Consider the following 27011-nt stretch of genomic DNA (forward strand, 5'->3'; position numbering starts at 1 on the left):
AAGAAAAAGAAAAAGAAAAAGAAAGAGAGAAAGAAAGAAAGAAGAAGAAAGAAAGAGAGAAAAAGAAGGCTGCCTTGACTGAGGAAATACATTTTTAACTTAACTAATCTAAATCTATAGGGTCAACTTCTGGCTACAGGCTACCATATTGGACAACATAAGATCTTAAGTCTCAAGCTAGACTCAATGTTGAAAACATAAAGCCCACATGGGCCACATTCCACTTGAAGACTTATTTTCTTTGGCCTACATTACAGTGAAGAAGAAAGGCGGAGTCAACACTAGAAGGAGCGATTCTGAAGAGAAAATATCTGAATTTTAAAAGCTTTTGTTACACAGGCTGGGATTCCTGGATGGTAACCGGTGGCCAGTGATGAGAAGCAGTCATGACCATTCAATAGGCTTGTGGCTGTTTCCAGTCATTATTCAAAGTGTCTATATGTTCTTAAGGCACACCCACCTCTTTTAGCTCTGTTACTTGCCTGGTCCCCAGAGGCATTTGCATATTTTACCCCAGTCTAGCTCCAACATGTGGTTCCTTTAAAGGCTGACTGACATTAGTAGAAGTGACCAGGGATCTTCCTATTTGGGGTCTTTCAACTGAGCAAATGGAGAGCAGTTGTAACCCCATGAGAAGTTGGAGAAAGCCCCTCCCATTTAAAAAAGTTATTAAGACTCCCTCAAGGTAATCTCTTTCAGCATCATCGGCAATTACAATGAGAATGAATCCTAAATGACCTTTAAATTTAGGCTTTGGGGCTTAGGTGGGGAGATGCAAAAGAAAGAATAAAATTCTCAATTAAACCCTAACACAAGTAATTTCTCTTGAGAATTTCTCAACTTTTGGATTTCTAATATGGCCAATTAAGAGTTCTTTTTACCCAATGGGATAACCAAGAAAAGACCTCTCATCAGACAAATCTGTCTCAGTCTACAAGACAGGCTGTGGGCTTACGAAGGATATCCTTTTATAAGACTCTTAAGCTTTATTCTGAATCTTGGGAAACACGTTTGGATTGTCCTTAACTTGTAATTTCACATGAACCAGTGATTTTCCTCCATGGTATCTGTTTATCTATCTAACTGCTTATATTTATAGTTATAAAAAACCTAACGTTTCTCTGATTTCATGTATAAATGGAAATCCCCATTTTTATGTCTTCAGGGTTATTCCATACTTAAACCATTTATCTGTAGTTTTTAAAGGATAGTAAAAAATAAGAATAAGCAAGCATATTTTCTTCTGAAATATTTCTTCTGAAGGGGTTCTCAGAGAGGCCCCCTTCCCATCTCCCTATCCAGAGCACCCCTCACCCCCCTCCCCTGCCAAGGTGTCTTCTATGACTCTCCTCAAAGCCTCAGGCCATGTGGGGTTGTTCTGTTTATCATCTGTTAGTGCCTGCCACACCCCACAAATGCTGTAATCTGAAAAACACATACTATGGAACATTACATGACTATTAAAGTCAAAAGCTAGGAGAAAAAAAACAGGCTGTAACTAAAGGTATTGTCTAAATAGACAAGGTCATAATTATAACCTACATTGTTCTATACTCCCATTTACTCTACCATCATAACCTCTTATACAGATAACATGAATAGTGAAATTGGTTATAGGGAAGCCTAATATTTTCCCAACGTAAAGAGGGTCCCTTGTGCTTTTTCAAGGTCTCGACTTCTAGTGACTGAAAATCTTTAGTTTAAGTGGAATTTTATATTGGTTACAAGTTTTAACTTCAGAAAATCTTTAGAGCTATAATGAAAGTGTCTGCTTTACTTGGCTACAAACCAAAGTACTTTAAAACAATACCTAGCATGTTAAATTTCTGCACTTATCAGACATAAAACAGATGAATTAATTTAAGTCACATATCTCCTAGTCTCAGGTACAGATTTTGTTTAAATTACAACATACAGCATCACAGGCCACATTATAAAACATAAGAAGCACTGTGTAAATGGTGGGACCTCTTCATCAACATTTTATACATGTCGTCTGTATGCTTAAAAACACACTCTCTGGCATTATAATAAATACCAGGTATATAAAGAAATGATTGCAACAAAAGACTATTTCTGGATTTCTGAGCTCAAGAACTCTTGCTATTTGATAAAATTTTACAAACATAATTAAACTCTTCATTTAGAAATACACTCCTGTCTGACAAAATCGTGTAACTAATGATAATTTTTTCAGCTGAATACATTTATCATCAAATTTTTCATAAGATAAATGCTAGGAATACAACTTTACTGACAACAGAGAAACAGCCCACAGATGAGTCATTCATATGGACTCTTTATCATATTACAGTCATATCTAAAAGGAGAATCTTCTGTTTCAGGGAGAAACAAATGGATGCATTTAGAAAATGTTAGAATGTCCTATGAAAATGCTGGGGGAAAAATGTTTCTAGGATAACATCTTATTAAAGTCGATCTGTTCATCTTTCCCCCAAAGAGGAAAATATTTTCAGATGTTACTTCTGCTTATGTCTGATTAATTGAACTATCCATAAAATACAGATTCTTTGTTGTTTTTTTTTTTTCAATTCTGGTATATTTTTCTTATTTCTATAGGGTGAGGAAGAGGCAGAGAGAAAACTTTTTATCACCTCTGTCAGTTCTGACCAGTAACCTGGAGTTATTGTTTATTTTGTTGCAAGTACACAGCAGGTGCTCAATAAGTGCATCTTGAATACTGTTGAAAAAGACTGACCTTGATTACTTCCAGATGCAAAAATACAAAGGTCTACCTTCTAATCCAAGGCTGACCCAATTTAACAAGGAATGTTGGCTTCTATTACTTACATGGATTAAGAAAACAATAGAAGTTCAATACGATCTACATGACTACTCTAAACTCTTAGAATTTTATTAATATAGGCTGAAGTATGCTTGTTCTGCAGGTTATAGAAAAGGTTTTGCCAAGAAACTAATATTGTAAACAGAGTTTTTGAGACAAATGCTCACAGTATTCAAAAGAGCATGTTGTTTTCAAGGTGCCTCAAGCACTTTTTTGTAGCCACTTATATGAAAGCAGCATATGCTCTTTATAAATAATTCATTTCTTTATTAAATTGGGTCACCTAAGCATACCTAACAGTAAAAATTGTTAATCTTGTGTTCTTTAAAAAAGTAAATACCCATCCCATCCAAATAAGCTACTATCGTCCCCCAAATGTTAGTATTTTTATCTTTAGGTGATGGGAATTCAGATTTTTTTTCTTTTTTCCTTATACCTTTCTGTGATGTTTGAAGGTTTTCAGTGAATAAGTATTATTCACATAATCTGAAAAACACATACTTTTACATGAAAAAACCTACTAAATTAAATACAATTTCTCTCCAAGAATAATTAAAATAACTTTAGTGTTATTTTAGTCTTCTATACTTAACGAATCTTCAAACACAAAGTCAGTTAAATGATAAAGAAAGAAGTACAAATGCTAAAAAGTATTTTTTTAAAACTATAATTTCCAAAAGCCTTTGGAACATCTGATTTTATCCCCATGATGAATATATATGTTTCCAATAACTACATGTGGGCACATGTTTATACATTAAATTGCATTATAAATGAGTGAATAGACATTGTTTATTTAAGAGATTCTACCAGGTCTCTTTTAAATCAAGAAATCTTCTTGTAAAGTGAATAATCAATCAAATATATACAGTGGATCTAAATGTTTACGTATGAGATCTGTTGAACATAGCATACAACTACAGTTTCACTTATTCTTTCTTAGTGATGCCATGAACATACTGAAACACACACAAAAAAAATCACAATTTCCACATTGTTATTTCTTAATTTAGATTTGCAAACTTGTCACTGTACCTGTAATGAGGTGAGGGGTTGCCTCTTGCTTCACAATTTAAAGTTATTTTTTTATCCTCTGAACCCACAGGGAAAATGCTGTTGCTGGGCTCTCTGATAAACACTGGACCTTGCAAGAGAAGCTCACCTGTATGGGTGGGAGACATCCAAAAAAACAATCACAATAAGTAAAAGGTACCGTAAAAGCTGCATTCTAGAATCAAAAAAGAAAAACAAGCAACAAACAAGTATCAGCTCTTAAAAAAAAAAAAAAAAAAGAAGAAGAAAAAGCAGCTATTGCTTCTTCCCTTGTCCACAGAACGTGCTCTGCAGGCACTGCTTTGCTGATGAGCACCAATGAAACTGTTGACAGCCGAGTAACGTATAAGACAATGAAAGTTAGTATTGAAAAACATTGCCATATTAATAAAATCCCTTAAAAGTATAAATAAGGCTGTACTAATTACTTTTTGTAATATAAACCCTACCTAACTTTTCACTGGTGAATATCCTATTGCAGAAGGCCTTTCTGTCATAAGGCTCTTCACAAAAGTAAAAGTTGTATTCAAGACTAGTTGAATACCTGAGCATGATCTTTCTCACAAAATCTGCCATGCATGCCAATCTGAAGGTTGACAATATTCTTTTTCTGTTTGAACCTCAAAACACTCAACGTTTGGTGGTACTTCCACTTTATTGCCAACCAAGTGAAGAAAAGGGTATAACCCTAAGGAAGTATCTTTTAAAAAGGTTTTCTACTTTAGTGAAGAAAACTCGAATATTTTCTGAGAATTTCCACATATACCCAAAAACAAAAATCCGTCTTTGTGCTATGAATTTAAAAAGGAACAAGATAATGCCATCAACAAATGCTTATGTCTACTTTAGTTGTACAATCATTGCCAGAGCATTTCTGAAAACAAACAAATTCACAGGGGAAAAAAAAAAGAAACTCTTTACTCTCCTATCTTGGAACGCTCAGTAAAATGGGAGGAACTCCTGCTGAAGCAAAGAATGAATAAACAGACTAAGAGACAAAGAGAGCCCACAAGTAGTCAGACAAAGAAAACAGATTAGAAAAGCACCCAAAAAAGTCCAGAAACTATGAACTTATATTTTGGCTACTTCAAGTAGTAATAACGTTCCTAAGAAACATTTACCATAATAACAAGAATAGTAAAATAACATGATACTGAAAATAATCATTGACACGATGAAAATACCAGTAGCTGGTGCCAGGACACAAATCCTACATGGCCATATCTGTTCTTTCAACTTCAGAGAGATCATTATTCCCAGTGAACAGAAGAGAAGCATGGGGCCTAAAAGTGGCTAGGTGACAGGGACAAGTTCACACAGCATTTCAGATGGTACACGCTCTAGAACATCTGAGTCCAGATTCCAGGCAGTGACACCCTCTTGTTATACTCCATGAATGCAGTCTTGCCTTTCATCTGCTCTTTGCCCTCAGCTTCCGGCAGGTAACCGATGTCATTCATGATGGGAATGTCTTTGTTTAGGGTGGGGCCTGGCCACACTGGACCTGAGGGTGGGACCAGCCACACCTGAGAGTGTGGGATGGGGACCGGCCAACTTGTGACTGATGGTAGGAGAGTTGAGTCATGGGGTATGAGCTGACTCGGACAACCGAGCTCAACTACATGTGCCATCATCAGTCACTAATTATGTAATGAAGCCCCAGTAAAAACTCTGGACACTGAGGCTTGGTGAGTTTCCCCGGCTGGCAATGGTCCTTGCCCATTAACACACATCAGTGCCAGGAGCTTTATACATCCTGAGGACAACAAAAGCTTAGCATTTGGCACCCGTCCAGATACTATACTCTGGGTTTCTTCCTTTGGCTGATTTTAGCATGTATCCTTTCCCTATAATAAACCATAATCATGATTATATTAGCTTTCAGTGACTCCTGTCAGTCCTTCTAGCAAATTATCAAAGCCAGAACTTGCAGTTGGTGTTAGAAATGAGGGTAGTCTATGGAACGTACACTCAAACCTCAAAGTCTAGCTAAATCTGGATATCCTTTCCACACCACAAAGTTAATCCTTACTAATAGCAACCATACCTTAAGAAAGCAGCCTGCTATCCTCTTTAGTCCCTGGTTTTTATTTACCTCTGAAGGGGAAATACCACAAGGAAAAAGTTCTCACTTTTCTTTGTGAAAAAGGAGGACTTTCAGAAGAAATGGATTTTGAAATAGCTACTAAAACTCCTAATCAAAAAGATCCAGTGTTGTCATTTTCCTGATTTTTTCCCCCTAAGTAAGTTTACTGTATTAAAACTAAACAAATAAATACAAAAATGACAATTGGCTTCATTAATCAAATTTACTGTCTTAGAAAGTTGAAAATAACTCTAATGCCTGTTTGTAAATATTTACAAACATGGTGGATTTTTCATAGCATTTTTTTTTTTTTTCTGGTGCAATGCTCTTGATTTACTCTGAGTGGCTCATCTACTTTGTTCACTTATGAGATGGCATAGCATCATTGTTCTGACAAACTCTGACGTACGCAGAGCTTGAAAACAATACTATAGTAACATAATGGTGTAGATTTGAAAATTCCAGATAAGTTGGGGAGAGAAACTGACAAAAGGAAAATTAGGTCAAGAAAAGAAGGGGGTGATTTCAATGAAAAAGACAAAAAGAGGTGCTTTTTAAAAATTTCCTACAAGTGACCAAAATGAAAATCCAAATGTCCATTCCACCATCTTCTAACGCAAGTCAAATGATACTCTAATTCTTCTCTAGGAACCATTATTAATTTTAAATGAAGGTGTTAAATAACTAGATGCCTTTTTTTTTTTTAAGATTTTATTTATTTATTTGACAGAGAGAGAGAGACAGCGAGAGAGGAAACACAAGCAGGGGGAGTGGGAGAGGGAGAAGCAGGCCTCCCGCTGAGCAAGGAGCCAGATGTGGGGCTTGATCCCAGGACCCCGGGATCATGACCTGAGCTGAAGGCAGACACTTAACCATCTGAGCCACCCAGGCGCCCCAACTAGATGCCTTTTAATTCTGACACCCTTTTGAGAGAGTGACAATCGTAGCTAATTTGCTAACATTTACGTGCCAGGAAATTACAAGTCTTGCCTCCCTTATTCCCAGGCTATGTTTGGCCCCCATCCTCTACCCTGTGAGGTCCAGCGCCATCCTTGTCTATGCCCAGGAGTCCATGCTGACTGCTGTTACATTTGGGCTCAGCCCCCACCATCCCTGTTATTCTTGCGCTCTGATTTCTGTTGTTCAGAACTCAGCATAAATGTCATCCTCTCAGCTTAAATGTCCCTCCACCCGCCCCTCACTTCCACCTTTCACAAAGGTACCAAAGCACATCTCACTGTATCTCAATACATATAAACATCATACATGTTCACACATGTGCTTGTTATTTGTGTCTAATTCATGGCTGTAATCCCAACTCCTAGAACATGCAGATATTCTATGTTTATCTGTCGAATAAATAAGATGAATGAAGGAATTCTCACAATAACTCTGTATAAGGCCAATACTTTTTTACAGCTAGTGATTGATAAAGCTAAGATTTTAATTTCAGAGCTGATGTTCTCACCTTATAGTCATTTGGCCTCCCCAGCAGAAATGAGGCACAGAGCATTTAAAAAACCCAACCGTGGTAACATAGGTTTTTTTGGGTTTTTTTGTTTTGTTTTTGGTGACAGACATGGGATCATACCCTCATACTCCTATTTTTGGTGCATTTCCCTTTCCAGTAAACCACACAGTTCTAAATATGGGCAAACGCAAAAATTAACCATCAGCTTCCTATTTCAACTTCAGTATTTCCGGATAACACTGGAGTTTCCAGCCTGTGAGGCACACACCCACCAATTCTGAAGCTTAAAGCTCCTAAAGGCTTTTTAGACCATCAGCAGCATTCAAAAGCCTCCTAAAATGGAAGTACAAATTAATAATCAAACATGACAGGTCAGTCCATGCTTCATACTCTGAAAACAGATAAAGGCCACTCAGTCTTGCTTCACCAGAATGAAATAAGAGATGCTGGGGTATAATGTCGTAGTCTCTTGCTAGCAACATAAACTTAAAAGGCAGAGATTCTGAAGTCTCATTTTCTTCTAAATGAATTCTGATCCTCAAAAGGACAGAACCTTGACGATTCACATGGATATTCATAACCAGCAAAAAGCAGCTTGGCTGAGAACAGAAGGGGGCCTCCTGGCTAACGAAATGGATTCAATGTAACATTTAGATTGATGCTCAACTTTACTTTTTGTGACAGGGGCATTTTTTTGATATGCTAGCCTGGCTCCAAAGCTCCATTTTACATTTATAGCCTAAAATAAAGGGCATATAACATTTCCAAATAGGACTAATAAGTCCAAAAGTCCAATCCTGAGGTGTTATTTTTTCCCCCAAAAAGCCATGGGCTACTCAGAATAACTACCTTTGAATGTAAGTACAAGCTTTATGAGCTCCTAAGGTAATGTCACCTAAAAGATCAAACTGTGGCCAATCAGTTCTAATAGTCATACTCTATACAGTTTTTATGAAGTCTGACAAAGAGAAACAGATAAAGCATTCCAGGCAGTTGGATTACTTTGACTAAAAGAAATAAAATTCCTAAAAGACGACAATGGTATCTCTGAAATTGCTATGGAAAAAGGAAAGCACATCCTATTTTCCCTCACTTATTTACATCACATCTACATGATGCAAAACTGAAGGATATTTTGAAATGAAGAGGGTAAATCCAAAAAGGGAGTTAGGGTGGGCACTGCTATTTAAAGCAGAATTTAAGAGACTGTAGAGCTAGAAAGGAATAGTCACTGTACTTATAAGGTATCCAAACCAAACAGAATGAGCTCTAGCCTGGGGTCAGAGAAAATAAAAGCAATATGTCACCAATGAAATGAGACCTGTATTCTAGGCCCTACTATTCTACAAAAAAAAAAAAAAAAAAAATTAAAGATGGAAACATTTTATAGCAGTGGGGCATCATCTCTTTTTTTTCTTTTTGGCATTGGTGGCTTAAAGCTAGAAAATGCCAAACAAACAAGAAATGACAAAAATAAAATTCCATTTATATTATCCCAAAGTCTCATTTCTTTAACAAATATTTGAATGCCAAACACACTCAGCATATAAAAAACTAGCTGTAGCCGGCATCAGTGGTTGTCGACTCAACCTCTCTTAACTATTCTTTTTCATTGCCTTCAAAATCTGCCTTTCATCAGAGATACAGAAAGCACAGATAAACTACCTTCGTAGAACTCTGTAGTTCTTGACTGGGGAGCGGGGCATTCAAGGAGGATTGGGTTAGGAGACCAGTAACAGCCAAAGAGGGTTATATTAGTTTGCGAGGTCCGCCATGATAGAGCCACACAAACTGGGTGCTTTCCACAACAGAAATTTACTGTCTCACAGTTCTGCAGGCTAGAAGTCTCAAATCAAGGTGTGGGCAGGACGGGTTTCTTCAGAGGGCTATCAGGGAAGAATCTGCTCCATTCCTGTCAACTGGGCTTATAGATGGCTGTCTTTTCCTGGTGTTGTGTCCCTTCAGGTGATCTTCCCTCTGTCTCTGTGTGTGTCTGTGTGTCCAGTGTTCCTTTTATAAGGATACCAGTCCTAATAGATTCGGGCCCACCCGAATGACCTCATCTTAACTAATCCCATCTGCAATGACCCTATGTCCACATAAAGTCATGTTCTGAGGACCTGGCGATTAAGACTTCAACACACAAATTTTGAGGGGGATATAATTCAACCTATCACAAGGGGTAAGGGAAAATCTGCTAAAAGCCTTTAGGAAAGAGTGTCTATCCTGATTTTGAAGACAAATCAAAACGAAACAAAAAACATGAAGGAAATGCTGAGCTTGCTTCCTTTCCTTTTTGATATGGAAATTGTCAGGTGAGGAAGGAGGTCATGCTGGGAACCCCTATGGCCATCTAGACACCATGAGGGGGAGCATATATATAGCACAGAAAAGCTAACCCAGAGTCCTCCCATCTGGGACTTCCTGAACCAACCTGAACCACAGAAGCCCAGACATCACACATTAGAAAAATAAACCTCTAACGGGTTTCTGTTACATGCATCTGAATGTACTATAACCGACATGCTAGAAAAAAGGGAAAAGGCAATACGGCATACTTAAGGTGAACAAGAAAAAGAAAATGCTTACCAGGAATAACTAATTTATCCATTTCCCACATCTGGAAATGTTATCAAGCAATTAGGTTATAAGAAAAAGTGCTAGAGAATGGCAGACACCTGGAGTATGAGAGCATAATAGAGACCAATAGAAAGCAATAAAAATTATTTAATTTGCTAAATTAATGGTTTACTACCTGATTTGCTCAATCTGTGTTTCACGTTTTGTCCATAAACAGGAATAAAGAAACTGCATGGGAAGCAGTGTGCAATAATTAGAGAATTAAAAACTGAAAGGGACTGTTTAAGCTTTACAGATGCTGGAAATAAATGTTCAATAAAAAAAATTCTCCTGTGGACTGGGAGAACCCTTTCAAAGCATGACAAATTTCAGCAAAAATTGCATTTTTCTTTCATTGCTACCTGTCTAAAAAAAAAAACAAAAACCACAAAGATGACCACACCCATAAACATATATGGACATTATGGTCATGTTGAAAGTTAAAATATCTGGACTTCAGCACTTTTCTTTAGTGAACTAATCACATATTTGATGAAAGTTATGATCTATTGCACTGGATTAATATTCATTTGTACTATAGTTGAGTAGAGGAAGAGAACGTGGGAGAATTGTGAGGATGCCCAATATTTAATTTTGATACTTTTAGGCCAATGGCTGTATTTCTGATTTTTGAACTATTCTTTACAGTTGAATAAAATAGTTAACCACTTTACTGTTATATTGCAGGAAATAATGTATGTGGGAGAAAAAGGCTTAGGAGATGGGTTGAAGTATTTGTAGACTACAATGTTTTCATAATGCTCTATGGTTTTATTTAAATTCATGTTTTGTCTCCATATGAATGTGAGTTCTAGTACTTTTGAACTTCCCTGACCTCCTTCCATAATCCCCAGCCCAGAGTTACACCTCCCTTGCTAGATGGTTTAATAGCAACTCCACATGACAAAAGAAAAATTACAAGGCTATTGTTAGATGCAGTGTGCAATGTGCACAATACAGCCAGGATTGTACAATCCGTGGCTCAAGTGTGTGAAAAAAAAAAAAAAAAAAAAAAAAAAAAAACCACAGCCCACTTACATCCCCACTTTCTATTATACCAACTTCCATTGAACATCTCTGATATATGCAAATTCACAAGGTTCTGACCAATCATTCTGAAGACTTCATTAATCAAATCTTTTAAAAGATGCCTTTCTTAGGCATCCTTAGCTCAAAGGTTTTAATAGAGATTATGATGTTTGTGGTTTCTATTGTTTACCAAAGAGACTCGGTCAAGGGTTTTTGGGGCTCAGGCATGATTCCCTTCTTGTATTTTAGAAAGAATGTTTCGTATCGAACTCCAGTTCAAGGCTATTGTTTCTATGAAAAAATAACTATACAATAAAGAATTTCTATTATAAATCGTTGTAATGGAGAAGCTATTAAGAAGTAATACGAGCTGGTGATTGCATTCTGTAGTATCTTTGCAGTGTAACCTCATAAAGTAGAAAAGAGCATAATCGTTTCCTGCCTACACCTCAGTAAGCAGAAGCCAGCATAGTATTTGTAAACGTCTGTGTATATAAAATACCATCTAGTTCTCTCTTCCCAGCAAGGATCCTGCTTTTTTCTTTCTAGATCACTAAGGGTGTTAAGCTGGGCTGTGCAGTAGGTACAGAGATCCACAGAAGCGGGACAGAGGATGGCGAATGCCTATGGGGTGGGGGTTGGGGGAGTCTCAGAGCTGCCTGAACTTGAATAACTAAATAATTTCTCAAATTTACTCTCATTATTTTTCATTTACCCACAACTGAAATTTATTTTTCATCATGATTTATTGTAGACACAGCATGTGTCTACACACACATACAAGTGATAGCAAAAAAAAAGAGTCTCTTGAAATAATGTTTTTACTGCATTCTGGATCATAGCATTTTTCTATTCTACTCCATCCAATCTCCTTTAACCTATTCTTTTTTTTTTTAAATGCCAGACATAGCTACCATATTACTATCATCACTCATCAATGAGTTTCTATCCCCACTTTGATAAACCCTGGTCTAGAGTCATGCCTCTCCTGCCCTCGGTGTCCTAGGTTATTATTTTGGGGGAGACTTGTGATGCTTGTAAGGTGTTTCTTTAATTTCCTTTACTCAGGAATGAAACCAACTTAGGCAGTGAAGGTAAAGAACTGTCTACATTTGAAATGGAAAGAGTATTTGTGGTCCTAAGATGTAGAAATGACAAGAGGGTCTTCCCCAAACCTGCTGAATGACTACATTCTCTGTAGGCCTAGAGAGGGGAGCAAATACTATTACACATCGCTGGTAACCTTGGCAAATAAGAACACACATTTTATTTTGTTTTGAAAAAAAAATTGTTTCTTAGTTCTAAATAATATGGAGCAAAACCCCTCATTATATATACTTATTTAAAAAATGCACAGTCCCAAGCATCAACACATGAAGGTAAAACAGACACTGCTTACCAGGCCCTGTACTAGACACTTTGCTTCTACTGAGTCATAATCCATATATTCTAAGTGAATATATGGATCCATATATTCTATACAGATCTAATATTCTAAGTGAATATTAAACACTGAGTAAAAAATGGTACTCATTTTAATGTTATTGCTTTCCTTCATATTGACACAATATAAGTAATGATCCTCAGGGCTGCAAAGGATGAGTTAAATTGAATGCTCTATACACATTCTTGGTGCCACGGCTCTGGAGAAGCATTTGGTGATATGTATGAGGAGCCCCCCGTCATGCAGGAAGTCTAAGGAAAATCTGCTCTCACTTCTTTCATTCATTTTTACTCAGTATCACCACTTAGCAATCTTCCCCCATTCAGAATTCTTAGAAAAATTTTTGTGTACTCTTCTCATCACAATATCCCTATCGTACTATATATTGGCTTTACTTGTTTTTCACTTGTATTTTCCTTATTCCTAGTCTTTAAACTTTGGAAGATAGTGAATATATTAAACACACACTTCTACCTCCTAATCAGGCCAATCATATTGTATATATTAAAAAACTTGGTACATTAATGTTAGAATAGAAATATATGTGTTTATGCTTCTTTGCAAATGGTTTTAGTTTACAAAATGTTAATGCTGATCAAAAAAAAAAAAAAAAGAATTTGGCCATTCTCAAGATAACCCCAAGCATATACCCTATCTCCAACTGGAGTATATGTGTCCAGCTGCAACATAATTCATCATAGAAAAATATGGACTTATAGAAGCTAACTGAATGACAGCATCAATGACTCAAAAAATACCCCCACTGTGTTCTCACAGGTGTCTACCATCTTCAGGTGGCTATTTCTGTTTGAGAAATTTACAGGATGCTGGTCACCTATAATTCATCTACTCCCTCCTGAATACTAAAAATACAGGTACTGCATAGGAGTAACTTCACTAAAACCATACATAAATAGCACTTTTAAGAGCAATAGCACTCTACCAGTCACTTCTTTCTACCAGTCATAACTTCTGAGTGCTAAAGCAAAGCCCCATTTCTGGATTTTAATGACTCATTTGAATGTAACAGCTGCCTTAGCCACTAAAATTAAAAAAAAAAAATGTTGAGCTTTTGGTGAGCTTTTATTACTCAGATTTCTAAGGAAGTTGCTTAAAGTTACTTTTAAGAGGGGCCAGCATTTGCACAGCTTTTACTGTTCCACGAAATGGATCTCTTTGCAAAATATCCCCAAATCCATAATAAATTGTTCATGTGAACCATGAATTTAGTTAACACATAACCAACATGCAATTCTTACTTTAGTCTAAATCTTCTAGGGTTAGGATGTAATGTTAGCTGCCTGCACATTTCACATTTCTGTATCTTTATCTCAGAACTGGAGATCTCCTTAGGAAAACATGCTTGCTTTTCAGAGGAGGGCTGAGCTAAATTGTCTTTCCAGGACTTTTTACATGCGAGATTCTTCAATTTTATGAAATGTATATGATGCAACTCATTACACATATTTGGGAATTTTGTTTTGCGGAGCTGTACGCTGGTGGCCACTGGGCCAAATCTATCCTGCAGCATTATTAGACTTGGATCATAAAATGTTTAGGGGGGAGGAAAAAAACCTTCCCTTAAATTAAATGGCCTCATTTAAAAATCCAAAAGTATTAGGTTTAAAGTCAAATCTAACCTTAAGGAAAAAAAATACTCAATGATCTAGTAATACCAGGCCTCCTTTCTCCCATGGCAATCCTAAACTCAGCACTGCCATACAGAGAGAGCAACATACAAAGTCTTCCCAGAAGGCAGCCCCACAGGGAGTGAGACATCTTGGGTTGTTAGTAAGAAATTCCCCCAGAGTTACGTGAAAATAACTTTGTTTACCAACTAAATTATCTTGAATTGATTTACACCATCCTTCTTCCTGAAATGCTTTCCCTCCTATCACTCAAGACACGGAATCTTTTGACAGTCCAGGCAAAATTAATCCCACTTTATCAGAAATTCAACTTAGTGCACAGGATTGTAAGTCTCCCAACGCATCTGTATTTTAGTAATTTGTGTGGAGGTTGTCTCCTTTTTTCTGAACCTATGTCGTTTTTATTCCCCAACAGCACATTGCAAAATACCTTGCACATGATAACCTAAGTGCTTGATAAAAAATGATCTTAAAAAAAACATATATTTATGCTTTAGGACAGAGGTCGATAAACTATATCCATAGGCCAAATTCGACTGCCATCTGTTTTTGTACGACCCATGAATCAAAAGAAATTTCATGACACATGAAAATTATATGAAATTCAAGTTTCAGTGTCCATCAATAAAGTTTTATTGGAAGACAGCCATGTTCACTTGTTTATGTATTGTCTATGGCTGCTTTCACATTCTAACGGCACAGTAGTTATGACAGAGACCATATGGCACACAAAGCCCAAAATATTTACTATCTAAATACTGCATGAGAAAGTTTGCCAACACATGCTTTAGGAAGGAATAGGTCTAATAGGAGGAATAGTGGCTTTGCATCAAGATAGACATGCTTCCCCCCCCCACCTTAATACTACCATCTACTTTTTTAGGCAAGTTGTTTAAGTTCTCAGCCACTGAGTTACGGGAATGATATCAGTATTAAAGGGGTTTTGATGCAAAGATAAGCAATATTTTTAAGGCAGCAGGAGTGCAAAAAATGGGATTTGATACTATTGACTCTTTTTGCTTAGCGTTTGCATCAAACTTTTAATTACATCTGACCGAGGAACGGTAAATTATGAGAAGGTAGTCTAATAAATGGCTTCACTCATTAGAGCGCCCTATCTACAAGGCATTGTCCTTATCTTCATGCTAGTTGTGAACATTGCCACCTGTGTTCAGCTATCTGGTTTGAGCAAATAATTGCAAGTATTATGTCTAAGACAAAAGGTCCTTATTAATCTATGGAGGGTGGTAACTTCAAAAAAGAGGGAGGAAAAAAGGAATCTTTATAATACCTATTGCATTAGTTCTCACTGAGAGACAATTCTCCAACAGGTATTTACTCTCCTTTCTGTCTTCAAATACTCACCAAAATAGTATCAATGGGAAACAACAAAATAAGCAGCAAGAGCTTTCAAAAACCCCATGAGGCAGAAAAAAGCATTAGATTCTTTTATATTATTGTTAGCCAAATGTTTATTTTCTCTCTTCTCCCATAATAGGAATAATGTCCATAGCACCAAGTATTCCAAATTTGCTTTGCTGCATAATCAAGCAAAATGAAAAAAAAAAGCATTTGTGGCATTGTATATGCTGCAGTATCATTTCTTAACTAAAGATAGATGGCTACTCAGAAATCCATGTAGTATACTGTTCAACAGCCAATTCTTCACAATTATCCACATAAACATGGTCTGTATATGACCCCTCCGTATATTTTTTATACATATGTCCGAGTTTAAGGATCATTCACATGTATGCACACACTCACAGGGTGGGAACGAAAAGCTCTCATTTCCTATTCAAGAAGTCAGGGAAGGTATCTTAAAATCCTATAAAAGAACAACTTGGTAATGAAAAACTTACTTGGAGACTAAAAATCCAGGAGTTCTACTTCAAAAACTTAAGGCTGATATAAAAACCCATATAGACAGCCATCTACCTTTAAAATCCCCTGGTGGCACATCCAGACTGCATTTTACATCGCACAGGTTCTAAGAACAAGAGGGACTATGTGACGGTGCCATGAATAGTGGAACAGGGAAATACTGTCCCCAGTATTCACATGTTCTTTGAATAATACTTGAAACCTAGTAGTGCTACATGTCAACAGGCAACACCAAGCAATGTCACAACGACAGCAAGTGATCCCAGAGTGGCTGGATTCCTTAAGTCCAGCCAAGAGCAGCATTCAACAGCCTTCCTTGCTCATAGATGGAAAGGAGCAAATAATGTTCACATGCTTGGAATAAACCATGACCAAGTCGTCACCAGAGCCAATGAAAAGAGCAGCCTACACATTCTGCTCTCTCACATCAGCAGACCCAATAAAGCGATCCAGGTAAAAAACTGAATGGAGTCACAGATTCAGAGGATATGGATTCATGAGTCATCACGCCACCGTGCACCACCACACACCTGTGCAGCCGGTCCTTGACTTTTCTTTCTTGACCACCTTCCACAAACAAATCATGGGTCTCTGATCACTATGCAGTTAAGTCCAAGAAAAGAGCAGTTTGTTCTGTGTCCGAGTCTCCCAAGGTTACTCATCACAAGTGGGGGTTTGGGTCCACCACAATGAAGAGACAGTGCTCTCCTTCCCACCCCCCCTTTTTTTAGCTGTCCTTTTAGTTAAAAGGAACAAATTGCTTCCTGTTTAAATGACAGGTGGGAATATTACTTTTGTCTCCAGCAGTCCCATAAATAAGAAGAATAAACCCAGATAATATAAAGAGAAAGTAGTAAGTCAAATACCAAGACAAGAGCTTAATTCCTTAGCTGCCAGGCAGAACTTTGAAGAGGAGGCATTTTGGTAAATCTAATGGCCTGCTAGAGGTATAGGAGGTTTTTTGCCTTCCTTTTGTTTCCCCCCCCCCCCCCCCGCCACCAACATCACGTTTGTTGTTTTTCTTCTTTTTAACCAACCACAATGTAGCATCACAAGCACATTGTTTTACACTCAGTACGTGCTTTTCAGAGACAGATAGACTGTTGTGCAAACATTTCATTATCGCCAGCATTTTCATCTTAACCATGTACCATGAATTTTATGAATAGTAGTACTGGAATGACACAAAATTTCACATTCAAACTTGTAGTGCAATGGTAGAGTTATTTTAGGTTCCATTTGTTGCATCAATGATTTGATTAATACAAAAATTAATAAATAATGAGGTTACAGAATCACTTTCCTGTATACACTTGTTTATTGCCAGACAGATAAATTCAAACATTTCATCCACGTCTGTAAATCATTTGCCTTCTTGTTTTCACTAACACCGGTCAGAAAAATTAATGTGGTGTTCCTTGTGGTCATTGGGAGTTGACCTTATGTAAAAACAGAAGAATACTGGCAATCGGTGGACAATTAGCGAAACTGGCTAAGCCCTTCCTTGCCTCAGCTGACAAATAAAAACTCCAGAACCTGTTCAATAATGTGATACTGCTTGAAAACTACAAAAGTCGTATCACAAAACATAAAGTAACTATCTCCTCCAGTAGTTTCTTCAAATTACAGACACAGATACTTATATATGTTAAGATGCATACATAATTTGATTGTTCCCTTACTGCATATTGTCCTCATAAAGTAATCTGAAATTTAAAAATATCTCTATCTAAAATAGCATCCCATATTGCATATCTAATCAGAGTTCTGTCACTTGACATTGTCTCAAACTTAAAGTGTTGGCTGATATTCGAAGGAAGCAACATGCAGAAGTGAACCTAAGTTGTATTTGCATATCTCATTCATGAGGGGAAAAAGGGGCACATGACAAGTTAGGGCTCACTGACAACACAAGAACAAAGAGCCCGGCTATTTTTCAAATTAAAATATTCTGCAGTTTTTGAGTTAGGGTTTGGCTTTGCAAGTAATATGGAGGCAGAACTGGTCCCCCTGAATGGACATTTTCTTATGTCTAATATTTGAACTTACACAAGTATAGGGCCAGGGTTGGGGCTGTGGGTGAGGCTCCTAAAGGATGGATGGTCAATGTCAGGTCACCCTAGGAAGTCAGGGAGGGGATTCCCAAGGAATACCCTTGCAGGCTTTTTCACTGCTAGAGTGCTTGAATGGTATGTTAAGCAAAAAGAAAAGTTTTAAAACTTCGAGGAAACAGAAGACAGAAAATATGTGGGAACTGGACACTACACAGTTGGTGTGAGAATTAGAGAAAAACATGTAAATTCCTTGCACAGTGCTTGCCAATGAGGACAGCCGAGTGGTGGTGGTCATTATTTTTACGCAAGCTTAAAGAGAGATGGACTGCAACTGGTAACAGTGAGCAAATGGTCTATTTCCACATTGATGAGTATTTTTATATAATCAAACTCATATAATGATTAGGAAGATGGTACAAATATAGTATAAAGGAAATGCACATGATGTTTAAGGACCCAATCTCCCAAACACTCAGCAGTAGGAAAGATGACTCAGCAAGAGCTCCTTGAAGTAATAAACATTAGTATGTGCTCACAATTCATTCCAGGAAAGCACTGTATGGTTTTTTTTTAAAGGGAAAGACAAAATAGACATAGAAGCCAGGACTAAGACTTATCAATCATCAATCCCACTGAATAACAAATGGGATTCTGATCCCCTAAGCCACTTGGCACATCAAGGCAATTTCTGGCTACGTATTACCAGTGATGCGTCATTTTTTTACTTAGGAGTAGCTCTGTATTGAAAGAACCACTTTCCTTTCAGTAGCCCAACCTCCCTGGGACACTTCAGTTTCTGTCCATTCTCTTAAGGCTATTCACCTTAAGAGCAGCTGAAAGAAGTGGCAAACATACAGAAATGTTTTTAATAGACAACTCCTTCCAATGTACATCTGGGCTGCCATGCACAGACACACCTGTCTTCTAAACGCTGGTCAGTATCAATACTCTCCAGAAGGAAACATTTGGTTTTTTTTCTCTAAAAGAATCTACAACACACCATACTCAGAAAAGGCTTAGTGCAGTTCAAAGCTTCAGAGGGGGAAATTTAGGCAATCTAGATCAAGAACCCACTGGGCCAGTAACTGGCCATGTACTGGGGGGAAAGGGATCCCAGTAAACCACACTATTCTAATTTACAAGATGGGCATGGCCTCGAACACATAAGTGTATGTACAAAAATATATGCATGTGTATGGATATAAATATAACCCTGTTTTATCAAAGATTACTGTTATCAATGTATTTTCTTCCTTCCTTACCAAGTATTTCTTCCTTAAAGGTTTGCACTCCCATAATTCAGGGCCTCTTTTTTTTTTTAAAAAAAAAGATTTATTTATTTATTTGAGAAAGAGAGAGAGTGTGTGCGTGTGAGTGTGAGTGGGAGGGGCAGAGGGAGAGAAAATCTCAAGCAGAATCGGTGCTAAGTGTGGAGCCCAATGTGGGGCTCCATCTCACAACCCTGAGATTTTGACCTAAGTCAAAACCAAGGGTCAGATGCTCAACCAACTGCGCCACCCAGGTGCCCCAAGGGCTTATTTTTGACAAGTCTTAGCAGCTTCTTCTAATTCCATCTTCTTCCAACTCTCTTTATTCCTGAAATAATTCCTCAACTTCCACCTTATCTTGCTGACTTGGAGGAGATCTTCCATATCTTTGCTCTGTCCTTCCTTCCCTCTCACACCTGCCCCTGGGTTCGGTCTGCCTCTTATAACTCTCCATCCATCATCCTTAAACAGGCTCCCCAGTTGCTATCACAATGAAAACCCCTCCCCATCTCGATCTCCTGCTGGGCTACCATGTGCTCCCCACCCCACCCAACACTGGGATCTAATCTTTTGATTTTAACAGACTTGCAGCTCATACCACCCACTCTTTGAGCATCTCAAAACTCAGTATGCTGAAAACACATCCAAATCCTTGCCTCCTTCTGTGTTTATTATTTCTGTTAATTGCCTCATTATCTTCCCACTCAATGTGGAAACATCGAAAGTCTTCTTTGACAATCTCTTCTCCCTCACCAGGTACAACCATCCAATTGTCCATCATACCTTTTCAGTTTCGACTCTGTCATTTCTCCCACCTCCAGTCTTACCTTTATAAGTCCAACTGCCCTAATTTGGGCATAAATTATCCCTCACTTCATGTACCACGAGAACCCCAAGGCAGGTCTTTTCTTTTAGTTTTTCTTCCTTCCAATCTATCCTACAAATATCCTTTGGGGGCAACAGTCTTACAGCAAAGTCAAGACGCTATCATTCCTTGCTTAACAATTTCTAGCCCCACCTTTTTTTTCTTCTAGCCTTTTCTCTACCACTTCTCAAGTGTGCTAAGGGCATAGAGCCTACATCTGTAATTTCCAGTGGAAACATGACTATACTTGATACTGTTTCATTTAACTGAAATTTGCTGAGTAGAACCTAAGTGTTCTCATGAAAAAAAGATACATGGCACATATAAAATCTGCATTGTCTAGAAATAAAAAGGAAAATGAAACAGGTGAAATTAATTTTAGTCATGTATTATAAATAACCCAATATACTGATATTATTTCAATATTCAGTCAATATAAACATTGCTAATGGGATATAATCTATTCATTTTTCAAAATATGTCTTTGAAATTCAGTATTTTACACTTAAAATAAATCTCAGTTCAGATTAGCCATACTTCAAGTGCCCAATAGTCACATGTGGCTACCATATTGGATAGTGTAGATCTATAGAAATATGGCCTGGGTTTGAAATGTGGTTAATAATGGCATGCAACTTTAGGCAAGGTAGCAATCTCTCTGTACCACAGTTTCTTTCTATTCTATAAAGTAATAATATTTATAATAATACCTATCTCAAAGGGTCATTGCAATAATTAAATTAACACAAATAAATTGCTTAAGTTGGGGCTGACATGCAAGGAAACTTCAATATACATTAATTGTCATTATAATCAAAGCTATTCCATACTTGCCATGTAGAGCCAGCATCCAATTCTATGTTACACTTTTCTCCACACTTAAATAATCCTTCCTGCCTGTTATGGGCTGAATGTTTGTGTCCTCCCCAAAATCCTATGTTGAAGCCCTATCCCCCAATTTAACAGTATTAGGAGGTGGGGCCTTTGGTAGGTAATAAGACTTATATGAAGCCATGAGGATAGGGCCCTCATGAAAAGATTAGTGTCCCTATAAGAAGAGACCAAAGAGCTTCATCTCCCTGCCATGTAAGGACCTACCAAGAAGACAGCTGTCAACAAGCTAGGAATAGTGACCTCACCAGGAAGTGAATCAACTGGCACCTTGACCTTGGATGTCTCAACCTCCAGAATTATGAGAAATAAATTTCCATTGTTAAAGCCACCCAGCCTATGCAACTTGAACAGACTAAGACATTGCCCCATTCTCTTAGATTATGCCCAATTTTAAAATAATGGTTACATCCATGGGCTGAGAAGTGAGGCTGTATTATAGACTGGTTTCTAAATTCCAGCTCAAACCTTTGTTAGCTTATGTGAATTTTAGAAAATTCCTTAACTTGTAAGAGCCATCGGTCCCTCATTTATAAAACAGGGATAACAACAGTATAAAGCTCAGAAGGTTGCCAAAAGAATTAAATGATATAATCCACACAAGGCCCTGAGCTTAATGCTTGGCATGAAGTAAAGCACTCAATACATGTTTACTCTAATTATTATTATTTTAAGACCCAGCTCAAATGCTGTCTTCCCCATGAATATTTTTCCTTCTTCATTTTTTAGAGATTTATTTATTTGAGAGAGCACAGCAGGGAGGGACAGAGAGAAAGGGAGAGAGAGAGTCTTAAGCAGAGTCCGTGCTGAGTGTGGAGCCCAATATGGGACTCAGTCTCACAACCCTGAGACCATGACCTGAGCCAAAACCAAGAGTTGGATGCTTAACCGACTGCACCACCCAGATGTCCCAACCTTCTTCATTTCTATAAGTTCTCCCTTCTGAGTACTTCCATTTCATTCCAGTCTCTTTTGCCAGCATTTTTCTTAAATAGGATTTTAAATCTTAGCATTTTTCTTCTCTGTTTACATGTGCCTCCTTTCCTTCCTAGACAGACAGCAACCCAATCCATCTTAGCCTCCTCTATACCATTTATTGCAACGCCTTACACAAGACATTCAGGAAATGCCTGCTGAATGGCTGTTCAAAAAGATAACCTGGGTTGCAATGTGTGGGATGCACTGGAGAAAGGAAGGGAAAGAAGGCAAAGAGATGAACAACAAGGTTAGGGCAATAGTTCAAGTGAAAGATTAATAAAGACTGGAGCAGACTACAGAAAACTGAACCGCAAGTGGTGAAAACAGAGAAGAATGACAAGGAAGTGTAATTTAGGGACACCCTCTGTCACAGCATCAACACTGCCTTCTCTCTGCTCATATGCATATTTGTAAGGTGGATACTACTGATCAAAATCAAGATTCCTTTTGTTGTGCCTTGCATAAATGCATACATGTTTGTGCATGTGTGTTTGTCTTATACTCAAAGTTCACGATTATTCATGAGTTAATAAAGACTGTACCCCTACATAGCAGAAACCCAATCCTTTTAGCTCTGCTAAAAGCTCATGGAAGGACAAAATATGCACAGGGATACTCGAAAACACTTTTATGTGATGAGTACTGTAAGACAGCTTATCACTTAGGCAATAGTCAATTAAGTTGGTTTCAATGAGCACTGCATTTCCAGGAGTCAGTGAATTAATCAACAGATACATTTGAGACAACAGCTACTTTAAGAGCTAAATAAAATTGTGGGTTTTATTTAATCTTATGCGTTTCCTGAACTCTAATAGCATTTCCAAGGCACATTATTTTGTAAGTCCCCCAAACGCTTTCCTAGTCACCGTCAAGCTTACAAAAATCCAATATGTGGAGTTATCAATGATCAAGGTTATGAGAACAAAATATACCAACAATGCCTGCCTTGTTCTTCCTCCAGATTTTCACATTCATACTCTGATAAACTGTCAAGATTTAAATGGGATAAATGAAAAGCATTTCAAGATTTAGGGTGCTGCATTTGAGGGGGATGATTTGAAATAAGTTTATCGGTGAAAACGAGGATGTCAAGATTTATAAGCAGTGATTGGCGACATCTCCATTTTACCAGTAGCAGTGCCATCAAATCATATTACATTGCACACAAATACCACAGAAGAAATGACAGTCATTTGAGTTTATGGCAACAGTGTACTTGAAGGGCCACATCCAACACCACAGACTCGTTCTCTACATGATTACAAGGGGGGTGTCATTAAACTGATTGAAAAATATTCCTCAATTACTTCAGGGAAGACTTAAAAAGTTTATTTTGCTTTTAAAGCTTTCCTTAGCCATGAAGGGGATGAAAGACTAGCACAGAAAGTGATTCACGTTAAGGTGACAAAGAACAGGATGGAACGTGTGATTTGGGCAAACAAAGATGTCATGTCCTTTGCCCACAAACTAGTGCCTTTAAAACAAGCAAATGGTATGATTTTCAAATGCAGCCCAAACACGTGAATTTTGTTTGTATTGTTGGTAGATGTTGTCCATTACTGAATCTATAGTGTTAAAGGAGGCCAAGGCTCATGTTTGGTGATCATATATTTCATCTTTAATTACAATATCAACAGTTCTTAAGAAATTAATCAAGATGGGGCGCCTGGGTGGCTCAGTCGTTAAGCGTCTGCCTTCGGCTCAGGTCATGATCCTAGGGTCCTGGGATCGAGCCCTGCATCGGGCTTCCTGCTCGGCAGGAAGCCTGCTTCTCCCTCTCCCACTTCCCCTGCTTCTGTTCCCTCTCTCGCTGTCTCTCTCTCTGTGTCAAATAAATAAATAAAAAATCTTTAAAAGAAAAATAAAGAAATTAATCAAGATGATCTGAATCATCTCATAAAGCATGATCTAGGGTCTCAGTTATAACACATTCAGGGACACGACGGGGGGCATAGGCTGCCTTCGTGATTCTTGAAAGAGGCAAACAAAGTTCCAGGGTTTATATAGCTCTGCAGAATAGAGACTAGGCCAGGTTAAGGGAGTAGGTGTGATGGGGGAGGAGGGTATTTACTATTTTTTATGCTGTTTAAGCCAGGAGTGGGGCCATGTAAGTACAATACCACCGAAGAGCTGGTTTCTTCTGCTATCTCTGATCTGTATGCACAGAATCAGCACTTCTCTCAGGCTGGTTTTTCTGATGATTACAGGATGGCCACCTGCAGCAATCAGGGTTTTAGGATTCATCACTCAGACACACTAGGAGACAGGGCACTTTCCACTAGTTTGAACAAAAAGTCATGGCCAAAAAACTGCCACGAGCTCAGCAGCTGAGGCCAATCACTGGGGCTAATGAGACAGGTCCATCTTGGGAGCTTTGCGTGGTGCCAATCTTGTCCAAGCCTCATGGCTGTTTCATGACTGCAGACCAGAGTGGGTGTTGGAGCCACTACCACAATATCTACTATAAAAAGGTTAAGGACAACTGAAGATCATCCTCCCTTCTCAGATTAATGGCTACTTACTTTCACAAATAATTTTTAGGTATTACAAAGTATTAGTAGATCCCAACACACTGGTTATTCCCTAAAATTTTAAGAGAAGAATTTGATGAAATAAGAACCCCTTGGAACTTTTACAGAAATATGATATTTTCCATGATGGTGTTTTAACTGGTCATCAATAATGAGTTCAGTTATCCAAGGAAATGTCTCTTTCCAAGCCAAGATGTCCGTCGACAGATGAATGGATAAAGAAGAGGTGGTATATATATACTATGGAATATTACGCAGCCATCAAAAGGAATGAGATCTTGCCATTTGCAATGACGTGGATGGAACTGGAGGGTGTTATGCTGAGTGAAATAAGTCAATCAGAGAAAGACATGTATCATATGACCTCACTGAAATGAAGAATTCTTAATCTCAGGAAACAAACTGAGGGTTGCTGGAGTGGTGGGGGGTGAGGGATGTGGTGGCTGGGTGATGCACATTGGGGAGGGTATATGCTATAGTGAGCGCTGTAAATTGTGCAAGACTGATGAATCACAGATCTGTACCTCTGAAACAAATAATACATTATGTGTTAACAAAAAAAAAAGAAGAAGATAGCAGGAAGGGAAGAATGAAGGGGGGGAATCGGAGGAGGAGACGAACCATGAGAGACGATGGACTCTGAGAAACAAACTGACGGTTCTAGAGGGGAGGGGGGTGGGAGGATGGGTTAGCCTGGTGATGGGTATTAAAGAGGGCACATTCTGCATGGAGCACTGGGTGTTATACACAAACAATGAATCATGGAACACTACATCAAAAACTTGTGATGTAATGTATAGTGATTAAGATAACATAATAATAAAAAAAAAGAAAGAAAGAAATGTCTCTTTCCAAAAGACTTATATTTACTCAGCTAGTCCCGCTAGAGGATTAAAACTAAAAACACAATAGAATACAGTCTGTGAAGTCTAGAATTTCCACATGGATTGATTCAGGGCTTGTCTACGTTCACCAAGCAATGACACCTGGAATCTGAACTCATCCTACAAAGAATTCAGTATTTCAAGGGAATACACTCTCAGGAAGTATTTACAACTCGTCATATGAAATCAAAGAAGTCCCATTATCTTAATTCATTTGGTTTCCTGTTGGGCTAGTACATGGTAAAAACATTTGTAAAATGGTCAGGTTTCTAGTTCATAAATGTCTAGACTTGTGCTGTCCAAAATAAATAAAAGGCAAGCTACACACATAGTTTAAATTTTCTAGGAGCGACATTTAAAAAGATTAAAAGAAACAAGTGAAATTAATTTTAGTATCTTTATTTAACCAAATATATCTAAAATATTATCATCTCAACATCTAATCAATATAAAATTGCTGAGATATTTTAAATCTTAATATTTTTGGTACCCAAGTCTTTGAAAATCTGTGTGCACTTTATACTTACATACACTCAATATGGACTACGGTTAGTGGCTTCTGTATTGGACAATGAACATCTAGAGTTTCTAATATGGTTAAGCAATTAACGAATAGGTAATTAAGTTATGAGACAACAATCTCCTTGAGTTCTTGATGATTCTCACCCCATGCCCTATACCCTGACTTTATTCCAGAAAATAAATTATTGAAGTAGTAAGTACTACTGATTATAGTAGGGGACTATACTTTGATTTCAAAGACAAGTAGAAATCTTGATACTACCACAAAGATTAGGAAAATCACTTAAAATCTTAGAGACTATTCTCCTCGTCTCTAAGATAGAAGTAATAATATCTACCTCACTGTATTTTTGTGAATTAGAGGAGCTACGTAAAGCACTTCTGCAGTGCCTAGTATAGAGTGAATGAGATTCCATCTATTAATATTGTTAGTATTATTAACTTTGCTGTCATTATTATCATTCCTTACTTTTCTGGCTTCTTCTCAAAATGCAGGAGGGTTCTCTGTCACTCTTTTCTACTTAGGTCTCTGGCTCTTAAACCTTTTTGACAGCAACTTAGTAAGAAATATATGAAATATCAGGACTCAACACCCATATATTAAAAGGAAGGCTCCAGGAGGATTGGGATATTGTCGGTTTTGTTTCACTGCTATATTCCAAAGGCCTAGAAGTGCTCAGCAGAAAATATTTACTAAGTGACCAGTGCATGCTGATATATTCTACTCCAACCCTTTTTAATTCTAATTTACTTATTTTAATAAAAAACACTGGTCATGCATGATCCACTAAGTTGACTTTTTTACCCACTATTAGTGGAAAATTGTCACACATGCTTTGTGCTGGATCTTCATTCCACCCACAAGGAACACCCCTCTTGAGGTGAACAGAGGTAATTTGCTCTAAACACAAGGTGACATAGAGCCTTCAAGTTATCCTCAACTCACCCGTTTCTCTCACACCCCACATCAAATATTT

The 27011-nt window shown here is 37.7% G+C and overlaps 1 protein-coding gene across 4 annotated transcripts in view; it reads right to left on the reverse strand.

Annotated features, from left to right (window-relative positions):
- Positions 1-27011, reverse strand: part of CNTN3 (contactin 3) — a 330225-nt gene that overhangs the window by 217764 nt on the left and 85450 nt on the right. For all 4 annotated transcript variants that reach the window (XM_073901774.1, XM_073901775.1, XM_073901776.1 and 1 more), the window contains exon 3: positions 3842-3968. In XM_073901774.1, the coding sequence (XP_073757875.1) occupies positions 3842-3968 (127 nt within the window). The remainder of the gene's footprint in view (positions 1-3841; positions 3969-27011) is intronic.

This window comes from Callorhinus ursinus, unplaced genomic scaffold (genome assembly GCF_003265705.2).
Source record: "Callorhinus ursinus isolate GAN/ISIS: 27379988/994484 unplaced genomic scaffold, GSC_fseal_2.0 scaffold15, whole genome shotgun sequence".
Classification (NCBI taxonomy): domain Eukaryota; kingdom Metazoa; phylum Chordata; class Mammalia; order Carnivora; family Otariidae; genus Callorhinus; species Callorhinus ursinus.